This window comes from Zonotrichia leucophrys, chromosome 11 (genome assembly GCF_028769735.1).
Source record: "Zonotrichia leucophrys gambelii isolate GWCS_2022_RI chromosome 11, RI_Zleu_2.0, whole genome shotgun sequence".
NCBI lineage: Eukaryota > Metazoa > Chordata > Aves > Passeriformes > Passerellidae > Zonotrichia > Zonotrichia leucophrys.
The window spans coordinates 10,723,499-10,738,433 of NC_088181.1; the positions used below are offsets into that span (position 1 = coordinate 10,723,499).

Genomic DNA, 14,935 nt, shown 5'->3' on the forward strand with positions numbered 1-14,935 from the left:
CAGCTTAAACACAAGCCTAAGCCTGGCCTGGTTCAATATCCAACAGCCCAAACTGCACTGCATGGCACAGGACTAATGGAACAGCACTGCTGTAACTGGGAAAGGAGCAATACCAGCTCTGAACACACTACAATATTTCAGTCACCTTTCACAATGGATTTTAATAATATTTTGATTTCTGTGCTATGACATGAATGGAATCCCTGAATCTGCCCCTCTGCATTAAGTAGTCCAGCATAATTTTATAGTGCATCTTGTACCACTACCAGTGAACCTAAAACCATATTCAGATGATAATAAGAAAACTGATTTGGATATTTGTTATGGTGCATGTTACCCATCCTGCACAGTTTTCAGTCAGTGATTACTCATGGCATTCTTACTTACCCTTTAAATAATCAGAACCTGCTGTAAAGCTTAGAACATAAGTATTATGCCTTTAAAATCTACTGTATTGAGATTAATTTTATTTATTTACATAACCTTTTCAACAGAAGAAAAGACCTATGGGATAAAATATTTTCATATACACGGATGTGAACAAAGCATTATAAAAACATCTCTAATTACATTGCATAACACAGCAGTTTTCTATCAAATACTTAAAAACAGTCTGTATCTTTCATCCCCCAAATTACAGAAACAATAGAAGTTTTTCATTTTCTGCCAACATTTTCTTTCTATCAGTGTAAAACCAACTCTGTATCAGATTTATAAAAGAAAGCCCTTGCCTTGAGCATTTCATTTGTACTGGTTCCATGTTTAGTCAGTAGCTTTTGTAAAATTGATGAATATTGTCTAAAGGCAAGTGCAGACAGGCAAACAGATCTGTATCTTCTGCAATCCATTTAGCCTGACACACACGTGCAAGTGAACTATTTTACCTCAATTCAGCCCTGGCTGATGAAAAGTAAATGTAAGCAAAATCGTGAACTTCACCATTTTAAAAGAGCCACTGAATTTAATGTCAGAAGTTAATTTATGCTCTCACCTCTTCCTTGAAAAAACTTGACCTTGGTCCTCATGCTTCTAAAGCATCCAGGCTTGGAAAAAATTGCTGTACATAGAACATTAATTAGAGGCTGTGTCTTCCAGCTCTTTCAAAAAGGAAATGGGTTATCTAATGCTGGAATATAAATGGATTGCTAAAGAATCATTGAAACAAGCTAAATTATAACTACTTGAATAAAATAAAGAAATCTTCAAAGTATTTGTCAGCTTCTAACACATAATCTAAACACAGCAATAATTTATAGTTGATCTCTCAGTTCTTTTTATATGTATTTACCTTTAACTGTGTTCTCCTTTTGGGGTACCCTTTGGCATTACTCTGTGCTTCAAATAGTTCCACCACCTTACTCATGTTATTGCTATCAACTCCTGTGGGCTTTGGAGATATGAAATTTTCTCATACTTCTGCATTCCAACTGAAAACAATCAGGTTATACTGATTTAGATGATGCAAGACTGGAATGCAACACAGAGCCCTAAACCACTTGATTATTGGTATTTTGGCAGTCCTATTCCAAAGGTATTAACTTGTCCATATCATTGCTAACCATGGCTCAGATAAGTGGGATCTGACTGCACTGAGACCAATGCTAGTTCAGCTAATCCACGACCTTAAACATTCAAGCATAGGCAAGACCTGGGAACATGTATTCTAAAAATTCTGTTATTACTGCCAGCAGTCTCCTAATAGGTTTGGGATTGTTTTGGTTTGATTTTATTTTTACTGCTGCTGGAAATAATTATTTGCCAATCATTTTTTAATAGCTTTGCCTCCACTTCAGCTACAAACTCCATCATTGATGTGCCTTCTCTCCCCTTTGTGGTGGTCAGATTTCTTTCAATAGTCTGATCCCCATGGATTTCAGCAGTGCTTAATTAAACACAAAGTAATAATAACATAACAGCATAAATAAACAGTCCCCCTAAACATTGTGCTAACACTGTTACAACATTAGCTTGTCTGAATTCATATTGCTCATTTCCAAAGCAATATCTGTTTCTGAGAACTGCCTTTTCAAAAGCAGAATTCCCACATCTTCAGCTAGCTTTTCTCTAAGCGATCTCCAAAGCAAACAGTGTTTAGTGTGGCACTAATCCAAATATGCCACTGGTAAAGCCAGCTTTAACTAGTGCAGGGAAGAGAAAGCTGGCCCATAGCTGTATTAGCAAATGTTATGAAATCTATGGCACAAGAGACAACAGATAAATGAGTGGATCATGGTAATATTATCAAACCTAGTTTAAGTAATACCTTATTCTTCAGAGAGTCTTTACATTCCACAGGATAACGAAAAGTTTTCACAGAAACCCAGGACTATGCTGGAAACACTTGATTCAGGTATTTATACTTTTGCTGGCACAGCTTTACATAAAGTCTTATGAGGCACAACCTCTACTTGATATAATTGTCCTGGCAAAAGCTGGTAGGTGTGGACACAGTTTTATACCACTAAAACTGAATTTTTACTGGCACAGCTTCCTTAGCTCCAGGGAGGTCTGGCATATGTTATACTGTCAAAAGCACAATTTTCAGGAGCACAAGCCTCATCCACACACACAGAACTCTGCCAGTACAGAAGCTGGTGTGTTCTGGGTGAGCTCAGCCTCAGCAGAGACTTTAAACACCACATTAACACAGGAGGCATATTCATTTCTTGGTGGCAATGTCAAACTCTGAGCCTTACTGGCTTCTTTGGTAATACAGCCTGGGTGCTTTTTCACCCTAATGATTTTCTGCTTTTTCTGGCAAAGTTGGACACCAGCCCAACCAGTTCAGATAAAACAGCAATTTACCAAAATAAAATTTTCTATCTCATTCAGGAGCACCCTGTATCATCCCACACAGATTTGTTCTTTCTATAGCATGTTACTACAAAACATCATAAACAGTTTCCTTTTTCACAGTTTTTGGGTTTGTGCTCATAGATCTCACATGATGCTGAAATACCCAATATCACACAATCTAAATCCAGTTTCTCAGAGAACCAAACAACCCAAATGGAAGGTCTTACTTAGGTCCATCACTTCTGTAGGCAATGCACTGGGAAACCTGACCTCAGAGTAGGATTAACAACATGCAGAAACAAAGTAATGGTTAGGAACTGAATTCTGAATTCCAGGGAGCCCAAGAGGTACAGATTCACATCAGAAATCTCTCTTAGTAGTATTCTGTTGCCATGAGGCAAAACAATAAGGAAGTCTTGGGATCTGTGTTAGAATGCTCCTACAGAATTCCTCATCTGAAGAAATGCTCTGTGCAGGCTGTGGAGGCTCCCTCACAGGGAACATTCCAGAACTGTCTGGACACAGTCCTGTGCCTGTGCTCTGGGGAATTCTGCCTGACCAGGGAGGTTGGACCCGGGAACCCGCTGTGGTCCCTTCCAACCTGCAACATTCTGTGAGTCTGTGATACACAGATACCCCTGGGCTGCAGGGTCAATGGGAATTAGAGTGGAGGAGGAGGGAACTAAAGCTCGTGTTTCAGGTCTTAAAAAACACACACTTCTCTAAATTTGGGGGCTGGTCCTTTTTATTATGAGACAGTAACTAAGCTACTGTGTAAAGACTGGCAAAATCTGCATTGACACATAAAATAACATACAATCAAGAAATCATAGAGCTTAGAAGATTCATGATAACAAAGCTTCTCCCCAGATGACCAGCATCAATAATTCTAGGCTGGAAGGTCGCTTGTTATTCTATCCATTGAACAAGATTTTGTAGATAAGCAATTACTTCTTCTAGATCATATGGCAGAGGCATATTACATTCATCATCATCTGTCCAGAAGGGATGGCATTCTGGTCTCTGGTCCTCTGGCAAGCTCTCTGCTGCGTCTGACTGGCATCTGAAAAGAAAGGTAAGCAGATAAACCACTTAAGTAAAACTGCATCAAGAAACTGAATACTCAGCAAGGATACATTTGAGCATTAATTTAGAGAGAAAGATGATAAAAAAAAGAAATACGACATCTTCTGACACCAAATGTATTGCACGTTTCCAGTGAAGTTGATTTCTGTTGTAGGCTTTGTATTTTCTATGGGGATTTCTCAAAAAGCCAATCACAGAGAAAACTCAGTTAGTGTTCCTTTATATGGTGAATTATTTTTTCATTATCTCAGCTGTTATTTAAAGTATGTGATTAAATCATTATCAGATTTAAATGTTTGCTGGTTTCCAATGTATTACTAGATTATTGAGAAAGATTAAACTGAATTTACTGCATTAAGGTCAGGGGGGATAGATTAAACAACATTAAAGAAGCCAGACTAGCTTTGTAGATTCTGGAGATTTACAAGTGTATCAACCTGCTTAGCACTGAAAAAAGCAATATAAAAAGAGAAAATTCTATAAAGAAAAATGGAAATGGAGGTTAATAACAACTTCCAATGATGAATGGGTGGGCAAAACTTCAATAAAATTAAATTAAGAAGCTAGTGTATGTTAGTCCCCAGAGAAAATGTTTAAATTACAATGTTTTTTATTAAATGGATTATTCATCAATACTAGTGAAGTCTAATTATAATATTAAACTGAACTGCAGCCTGCAGAGGAAAGTTTTTATAAGTGGCAACCATCACATCTTTAAAGATTAGACAAATACATGCCACATCAAAAACATTGTCACAGCTCAAGGAGGATTTCTTCCCCCCTTTATTCCCTTCCCCTCAAATAATTTGCACATTACTGATTAATTAGTTAATATTTACAATGGGGAAAAAAAGAAAAATGCTGAGAATTACCCTAATTGTGGTACATACTGCAGGTCTATCTAGGTCTTTAAAGAGATAACCAAATTGCAGAAATGCACCTTTATCTCTTATATGACATTTTTAAAAATTTGTCTTTTATAAAGCATATAATTTTTGTAAGAACTTTAAAGCTGTTTTAAACATATATCCACCTTTCACCTCAGTAGAATGAACTCTAACAATACTGACACTCTCAACTTCCTTGTCCACACCATTGACCTTCTGGAAGAGACTGTTGCCAAATGAAAGATGTCTTCTTCTCCTGGGGATTATTAATAGCAGTGTAATCCCCATGAGAAAACATCCTTCAGCTTTACACCCATGTTGGTGGGTGGTTAATTGCTGCACCAGCATCCTGGGCACTCAATCCATCGTACATTACACTGCAAGGACAGTATTAACACAGAGCATTCCAATATATCTTCAGCTCTCCACATCAGCCCCTGATAATAGCATCTGTTAACATGCACTAAGTACTATTATGTAGCACATCACTTCATAAATAATAAGATTAGCCGACCTCAGGGCCCTAGGAAGAGTAATGTGTTTAAATGTTCTCATTATTTATTTAAAACAAGAATTAAAGGAACAGAAGCTACTTGTGACAATCCTCTTAGCATAAATATTAAACTGTTTGCATTGATAAGCTGCACTGTACAGAATAACGGAGGATTTGTTTTGCTGGCTGCTTTATAATAGTTGTTATAGCAAATGCAGTTTAGTGTGTGAGTTCTGAGAGGTACTTAACTGATTGTGCCATCATGTTCTGAAGACATTTTCCAAATTATATAAAGGAACAGGAGAAAATTAATATGCAGGGGAAGCTGAAACTAATTACAGCATAACTCTATAAGGCTTTTAAAAGCTTGCTTTATTTTCTGTCTTGGCACAAAATAATACACTCAGTTTGGTGGGTAGTATAAGACACTCCAGTTTAAGCATTTCCATCTTAAAGTGGATAAATTAACCATGTAATGATTATTGCAGATGACAAATCACAAAGCTCAGCCACTAAATACTGCAGGCATGTTATGTGATCTGCAAAACTCAGCTAATAATAATAATGATAAACATTTTCTCTCTCCCATATCTATTAAAAGTTTTCACTGAGAGAAAAGATATATCAACCTTTAGCTTTAGAGTCCTCTTTTTACCTTTCATGTCTTTTTTTCCTTGCTCTCTCACACAAACAGCGTCTCCCTCATGTGGGTGTTTGTGTTGCTGTAAACGAGGTGGCAGTCATGGTGATGCTGTGCCAGGACAGCCCAAGAGCCCCCGCTTGCTGCTTTCCTTTTTCTGTATTTGTACCAGCAGAGCCTTTGCTGAGAGGTCTCCCCACAACCCAGCACGGGCCTGAGCTTCCAGGAGATCAGGCAAAGGGGAAGTTTTAGCCATAGCACATTCCATGGGAGGGACTAGAGGAATGGGAGTGTGTCAGGTCCTCACACTTGCTGTGCCAGTCTGGCGACAGAAATGCACCAATGTGCTGTAAAAATACAAAAAAGGGAAAGCAGAGCCTCAGCACTCCAAGTTCAGCGATCCCATGGTGCTTTCCTCCTTCTGTTGGACTTCTACAGCTTTGCTCCACACTACCAAGAACAGCAGGGAATGACACATTCTTATCATTTGTCAATCATCTATTTTGACCAAAATTACAACCCCTGTTCCAGATCTGCTGACATCAAAGACAGCTTAAGTTTTTCATATTCAAAGCTATGGGGCTGGTGGTTCTAGGCAGTCACCACTGCACCTGCAGTTCAATAACAAATCCACCTGAATAGCTCCCACAATCTGGAACATGGTTAAAAATGTCCTTTCTCACTCAGAACTAGGGTGCAAAGCCCAGACCTTTCTAGATAAGTATATTTCTGATTAATAAAAAAATTCTACAGGAGAAATTGTTCCTACAATGGTCTTTAATTTGTAGCAGTGGAACAGAGCTGAAGATCTTGCCAAAAGCAGACCAACATTTTAAACTGAAGCAGAACAATCAAATGCATCTAAATGATTGCACAGAATGATTTAAAATTCTTTGTATCTGACAGTTAAAATGAGTTAGCAACCATAACTCCTGATTAAAAAAAAACTAAAAAAGGTTGCAAACATTGAGCTGTGGCGGTAGTGGGAAAGTATGAAGAGTTACAATATTTTAAGTTAATGAAAATATTCCATATCAATTTAAAACTGTAATTTGAGTTACTACAGTCAAAACTCCAAAAGAAAATAGAACTAACCTCTGCATATTATTTGTAAGAATTATTAAAGAGTGGAAATCACACAAACTTTGAAATACAGAATAGATTCCTTCAATACTTTATCTGCAGCAGGAGAACAGGAAAACTGCTGTGATATATTTCAGAGCAATTTAGCTGCAACACTTTGACAGTAAGTGTTCAATAACATATTATAGAAAGAATTGTTTGTTTATAGAATGCACAAAACTCCACGGTCCCTACTTTCTTACTGAAACAATCAAGACTTGTGACAGTTTCAATTTCAAAAGCCCATTTTTAGTTACTGTTGAAGAGCATGTTCTCACTAGTTCTGCCCTCTAAAGTTCTCAGATTTTTCATAACCTTTTTGTCTGTTTTTTACAAACGGACTTTGCTCATTAATATTTATTAAGATTTATTAATATGTTCAACTAAGTGATGACAAGCATTTGTATGACTGTTTGACTATTTGCATAACAGCAGATGATGCTTTCCCTGGAAGGTTACTAGTTTCTCCCTGGGCAAGGGTGCATCCCCTGAGCAGACACTTGCCTGGTCATGGTTCCCTGGGCTGCACTCATTTTTGATGATCAGGGTGTCATCTACATTAGAGGACACTGACCACAATGCTAAAATTAACCAAGCTAGCTAAAGTGTGTGTTAATTATGAGTATGCAAGCAGTCAATAAAAGGTTAATGCAAAAGTCAAGGGATAAATTTATTTCAGTATTGCATCACTCTACTGACTAAATGACTAACATTATGCTTTGTTTTTAATCGATATATTTTACAGTAATGCGTGAGTCATTGATTTGAAAAAATGTCTTTTTTCTAACAGTTAAGTTTTGCAACTACTAAGCATCAAGTGTCAATATACTTAAACCACCCTTTCTCCAGAGCAGATACCTTTTTGTTCCATTGCCAGGAACAGGAATGAAGAGAAGGCAAGAGGCAGCCTCAGGTTCTGCGTGATTAATGCAAGTGATTAATGCAAATAAGAATTATTACCTAGGAACCCAAATAAGGTACTGTGAATTAGAGTCCCTGGATTCCCTTGCACTGTTTGTCTGCTCCACAGGAGTGCAGTCAAATCAGATCAATAGGGGTCAATCAGTGGCTCAGACTGCACAGGCATGCTAGGAGTGAGGAGAGGATACAAACAGCCCTGTTTCTGAGATGGTGCTAATTCAGTTACCTGTGCCCAGCAGCTCAAAAACCAATGGAGATGGGATGGAAATTCATAGGGTAAGATGAGGAAAATGGGTCTGGCTGATTTCCCCATGCACTGACATGGTCAGAAAGGGAGGATGGGACGTTTGCCCTGCAGGTACAAATTTTACGTTTTATATGGGGAGCTATTTTCTCCTTCTATTCATGCTGGAAAAAAAAGGTGTTACTGTACTATTATTCAAAACTTCATTCAAAATAACGGCCCAGGCAAAAATAAAAACCATTTGGATCACTTTACTAATACAAATGCACTCCTGAAACCCAGACTGACATCCCTTAAAATGGCACAGCTCTGCTAACATGGGAGCCTCCTGTTCTGAGTAAGAGGAACAGCAGCAACTTCTTTAGACGCCATCTTCCACTCTTAAAATGACTTTGCACATATGGCTCTGATCAAATATGGGTTATTAATGTTACACCACAAAGTTCTGTTGTGGAACACAAATCCTACTAGAACAGGTACCTGGGACACAGAGATTTGCTTTAGGTTTGGATTGTTTCATACTCATCCCTCAAACATGGAACTCCACATGGAAAATTATTGTGTAAACTATGTGTAGTTACTCTGACCTCAGTGTTAGGACAATCCCGTGTCATTTCAAGACACTCTTAGCTGCCAGAGCACACACAAGACAGACAGCACTCCAGCCTGGATCACCTGTATCCAAGGGAAACCAGTCCCGTGCTCTCCCAGAGCTTTTTCTGGAAAACTAATACAAAACATGAGAGCTACATTAGGAGCTGGAACTTAACTTGCTTATAGTCAAAAAATATTGAAAGCTTGACTTCTGATTTAGCTTATTTTAGAAAAAATAGCATATATAGAACCAGTGTTTCAGATGGAAGTTCATCAAAAGTGTTTTGAAGGGTGTTTGGAAAATGGGTTGACTAATGCTCCATCATGACACAGTGTTAGGGTGGAATACTTTCTGACCTCTTTGTTTAAACTCTGTAAAACACAAGGAAGCTAATAATTAAAAATCCTTCATTTGATATTAACCTTTTTAGTTTGCATCCTAAAGATTATTTTCTGAGAAAACAGAGGATGGAGAAAATATGAATATACTGAAATACCATTTTTATATGAGTACATCACGAACAAAATTTGAATTTTTCATGCCCAAACTGACATTTTGACAGTTATTGAGTCCAATCTAGAGAAGAGATTTTCTTAGTTTTTTTCATTAACCAATCAGAAAATTGCCAACTTTGACAGAAACAGTTTCTTTCAGTTGTTCCCTGCTTGCCCCTCCTGTGACTTTGCACAAGTAAAACCTTCCCAGGTTTACTCTACCTTTTAAGAATAAAAAAACCCCCAAATTAAATCAATATTTGACTTTGCAAACTAGATTTTAGAAGTGCTGGTCCCAAATAGGCAGTGAAATGAAGTGGCCAGATGGAAAGAGAGCAGTGCTTCATTCTTTTGGACATCTAGTCCCCAGTGCATTCCCAAGAAGTCTGTCCCATTTACAATAAGTCATCACTGATGTTCTTTCATGTGCTGCAACTACAGTGTGCCCAGCCATAAATAATGGCTGAGACCAGGACTGCATTTAGAGAAGGGACAAAAAGAGTTTGTTTCCAGATAAGAAACTTGAAGAGAAAATGCCAGTTTTAGGAAAGGGATAGAGGAAACATCAGTTAAATATTTATCTAATAAAAAAAAAAAAGTATCAGCTTCACAAAGATGCAAGAACAAATACATTTGCTGGCACACAGATGATCTCTGCCTGCTTCTTTCAAAGGCTGATAATGGCTCATGGCCCTGGTGCTTTTGGCCCTTGCCACAGAACCAACATTTCCAGTCACTGACTCAAGAGCTTTACCTTCAAAATAAACCATTCCATTGGAAAGGAGGACACTGCTGGAATATCCTGAGGCATCACTGGTGACAAAGTGGGATAGCCTGAAAACAGCCACCCTTGTGTGCACTTTGACAAAGTGAATCTATAGCAGAATCCATCTTTAACACTGGCCTGCAGAATGCATTTTGCTGTTCCACAGAAAAGCAGGGCAGAGATCAATGAACCTGACACTAAACAGGGTGAAACAGCAGCTCCTTCAGCTTGAAAATGTCAGAGTTCCTATTATTACTCAAATAGTAAACCAGGTGAATATGAGAAAAACCCTCCAGATGTTGAAATGAAAGCAACCAACGCACTGGTGGAGTCCAACCAAAAGACTTTTCAAATGGTTCACCAATGTGCTTCACATGCATTTGCAGAAAGAAATGAAACTCAAAATCATTTAAAAAACCCATTTTGCTTTGTCTTAACTGTAAAGAACTTAAAATACTTTCCCTCCACAATATTAATTAAAATCTGTCAAAATGTACATCACTCTTTCTAAAATATTTAGGTCAGAAACTAAGGAAAAGGATAAAGGTTTGTTTCAGCTACAGAGTGGGGATTGTAAAGCCCTGAGATCTCCAAAACATTCCAGCTCTGGGTGGAGAGAATGAAAGAAAAGGGGAAACAAGACTTTCCTTTCTCCAAGACAGTAATCTCTACTGTGGGGTAACAAATAAACAGAAATCTACCTGACTTGTGATGAGTTTATCAGTGACCTTCCTCACCATGCCCACCAGCTCTCCCCTATAAAGGGCAATACCTAAGGAAACGGCCCTGCAGCACAGAACACTCCTGGCATCTATGCATGATGTGAATTTGACTTCCCCAGACACAGCTTTTCCCCTCCTTTGTGTCCAACAGGCCCAGAAACTGCCCGTGAGAAAATCAGTGCACCTCCTATTCCCACAGGAGAATGTCTGTGTGGGGCAGCCTCAATTCCATGTTTGTTTGATTTTTTAATTAAGAAACATCACTGCTCGCTATAAAGTGGAGGGGGTAGGGAAATCCCCCAGAGAAACACTGAATAAATAACATGGCATTTGCTGAAAGATGAAGTTTAATCCAATTTAACTTATAGGTCTAAAAATTGTTCCCTTTCAGTGCTGTTTCTCAGATGCTTTTGTCTCCTGTTTTTAGAATAATATGTATACAAGGAATGTATCCTGACTGTATGAGAAGCACGTTTATACATATTTATATGCACACCCCTTCACACCAATACTTGCAAAAAATCCCATTAGTCCAGAAGAGACAGCATTTAGGAGGAAATTTTCAGCACCACAGACATAGATTTAGTTACATACTTTTCATGATCAGCAATGGGAAGGGAGTTATTCCCACCGTGTTAAGAATATTTGGCTTTGACTTCAAACAACGTACAAATATATCAACCTCAATATAATTTATATTCTCTCAGAAGGAACCTAAAATTCTCTAAGCCTTTGCTGAGACATCTGATGTTCCAGTCCCCTCTGTTGCACTGTATGATAGGCTGTTTTATTTCACTTGCAATCCTTACTTGCCTATGATTTTTTCAGACAAAGAAACAAAATGTCTGCTATATGCTGAGTATAAACACAGCTGACTTGTTTTCCCCAAAGTATCGATTTTATGCACTTTTAAAATAACTATTTTCATTCTGTTTGCATAATCAGCTGGGGCATTGTTCCTCTACATTTTCAGAAACACAGATGGAATTGCTGATTTGGAGCCTTTGGAGAGATTTTATAGTATTCTCCAGAATCTAAGCTTCTATTAAAATAAGGTTTCAAGCACTTCTGGTTGTGAAGATAGCCTGGACAATGTAATTTGATGCATGGTTATCTTGTTGAGTCCACAACCAGACAGACAGACGCAATAGCACCAAGGGAGCTGTGAATTTCCCCCACTTATTTTATTGGGTGTTTACTTGGGGCCAGATGCTCCCCTCTGCTGTGCAGAACAGCGTTAAATGACTGAAAAAAGAGAGGAAAAGGAAATGGAAATAAAAACCAGCAAAGAGGAGAAAAGGAAATCCCCACAGCCCACTTCCCAGGGGGCTGCAGATGCCCTCCCTTGCCAGTATTAGCCCGCTGGAAGATCTGGGGCTGAGCCATGCACATGGCACATTTCTTTGAAAGACACTCTGTTTTCCAAAAGAATGCCATCTGAGAAGTTAATGATGCTTCCAACATCATTTAATCTTTCACTTTATCTTTTGTATTCTTTCTATGTTAAAGTCATACAGATAAGCAAAAATATAAACATAGGAACTTTTAAAATGACATGGAAGGAGGATGGCTTTCCCATTTAATGACACCTCATTTAAAATAAGCAATCCCATTTTCCAAAGAACTTAAGGATGTGGAGGCTCTGCCCTTCTGCAAGAAAGCTAAAACATTTTCCTTGTTGAGTGTATGTTTTTCCATAAGGCACCTTTTCATGTTAATAAAAATCAACTGCTGTATGACAAATCCCTGTTATATAAGGAAAGTAAAATCAAAGGAAACATGACTGAATGCAACTAACAGCAACCACCTTGCTTGATCCTTAAATCAGTCTGGAGAGAAAGGGTCTGTATCTTAGCATCAAAGCCATGTAATCCTTCCTGCACCTCTCCTGCTGGCTGCAAATACAACCCACCCCCAAAATCCCCCAATTTCCATCAGGACCAAAGCAAGGGTGACCCACAAGGGCGAGCACTTGGGAGCTGAATGCAACTGCAGACCTTAGATGTTTGTAGTAACCACTGTGCAAGGACTCCAAGTGTGATTTTACACTGAACAGTCCTTTGTGCTGTATGGCCCATAAGGGAGGGTGGCACCAAATGGAGATCCAGCCCCAAAAACCACCTGGATCCTCTCAGACTCTTCCTAAGATGCACCACTCGCCTGCTTTGCTCCATTTCAGTGAATTTGCACATTTCAGTAGCCAAAAGGAAGCTATGCTAGAGGGATAATAAACACCAAACAACTCCAAGACTCCTTCAAGACTGAAATTAAAATCTTGTTTATCACTATAACCTGGGGCATAAAGCATAAATACATACATTTACATACAGGCATCTCTCTCTTTATACATATATATATATATAGATATACACACACATATATATACTCACACACATATAAGAGTGGCTTAAACCACATCTTCTATCAAGAGCTATGGCCTTGAACTCCTAAGAGGCTTAGGAAACAAAGAAACAAACAAAACTAAAGGTTTATTGTGCTGCAGAAAGACATTGTCTTCCCTGTGTTGTGCACCTTGGCTGTAGCCTGCAACCAGAATGTTTATAACATATATTGGAACTCCTACTGTAAGAGCAATGCAATCCTGTGGGCTAAAACACAGTTTCTTTAAGGTCAACATGAGGTGAAATGGATGCAGGAGGGAACAAATAATAAGGAAATGAGAAAACAGATACAAGAAAGGCACAAAGGTCCAAGAAGAGTTAGGAGTTTAGGAATACAAAAAGAAAGCATCATGTAACTAATCACATTTCAACCACTGCAGAATTTCTCCATGGCTGCTGCTTTATTCAGTGATATTTTGTGGATAAATCACTATAAAAATATGCTACCAAAAAAGAAATTCCAGTGCTGGCAGACAAATAGACTTGATATCCCAGGAAATGCTGCAGTATGTCCACCCACAAATAAAAATAATATGGCAACAATATGCTCAACAAGCTGCTTCTCTACAAGTGGAGTAAATCTTTCTGACTACCAAGCAAGACATCAGAATTTTTTCTATTGCCCTTTGGATTTCAAATAACTGGAAACATTATGTAGAGATTTGAAATATCCTTTTCTACTTTCACTTGTAAATAATTATCATTGCCCAAATACGAAGTTAAGAAATATATTTCTTTACTTACTTGAGTTCAGCATCACTGTACTTCAAAATTTTTGAATCAAGGTAATTCTGCAATATTTTTTAAGACCAACTACAATTCCAGCATAGACTGGATGATGATTTAAGTACTAGAATATGCTTTAGTTTATGGAATATGATTGCATTCAATCAATTTAAACACAAGACAAAGTACATACATCTGATGCTGGCCTGCATTCACAGCCATTATTTTCAGATGTACTTACAAAAAGTGAAAGATTCTGATCCACAACATTCTATCAGTGGCCTTGAATTCTCTCAGCACCATGAACACTTATTCACCCTAGTGAGCTCCAAAATGCTACTAGCAGGCAAAACCTAAAATGTCTATTGCAACAAATGCATACAGCTCTTCATCTTACTCCTGCAGTTGAAAGATCTCTCTGACTGCAATATCAATGACTTTAAACCACAGACTAAGACTTTAGACCTTCTGGTGGTGCCAACTCACTTGTTTTATATGCTATGATATATAGTCCTGGCTTTGAGCTCTCTCTATCACTACTGATGCTTTTGATGCTTTGTTCTCTTTTTCACTTTAGGATGGAAAATAACAAATAATGCTGAGTTCTCTTCTTACTCTTGAATTCTTCTGATGTCTTTCTTCAGAACTCTTCTAACATCCAATTTATGTCATTCTTTTTCTTTCTTATGCTGTGAATTTGAAACGAAAGGAGGTAACATAATATCCTAAGATCTATGGGCGACTGAAATGGCCTTCAGAGTAAACTTGAGAGTTATTCACAGAACTATCCTGCCTCCACAGAAAGTAAAAAATTGCTTCTCAACAGATAATGCAACTACTCCTGAAATTCTTCTTGAAGTTATTGCCACAGGGAACAGTCCAATCATAATAAAGTATATGCTGCTAATGCCTTATGAGTAGTTCAGATGGGTTATTTTGTTAGTATTTGAAAGGCACAATTCAAATTCATTTATGTCCTTTCCCTTGACTTATTCTTTACCACTAAATGGCAACAAAACCCAAAGTTTGCTAAGAAGAGAG

At 38.0% G+C, this 14,935-nt stretch overlaps 1 protein-coding gene across 4 annotated transcripts in view; it reads right to left on the bottom strand.

Moving 5' to 3' along the window:
- Nucleotides 1-213: 213 nt before the first annotated feature.
- FTO (FTO alpha-ketoglutarate dependent dioxygenase) overlaps nucleotides 214-14,935 on the bottom strand; it is a 227,171-nt gene continuing 212,449 nt past the window's right edge. For 3 of the 4 annotated variants that reach the window (XM_064722834.1, XM_064722835.1, XM_064722841.1), the window contains one exon: nucleotides 214-3,859. In XM_064722834.1, the coding sequence (XP_064578904.1) occupies nucleotides 3,706-3,859 (154 nt within the window). In that variant the 3' untranslated portion in view covers nucleotides 214-3,705. Of the gene's footprint in view, nucleotides 3,860-5,917; nucleotides 6,250-14,935 lie in introns of all 4 variants that reach the window. The other variant, XR_010441656.1, reaches the window with a different exon arrangement.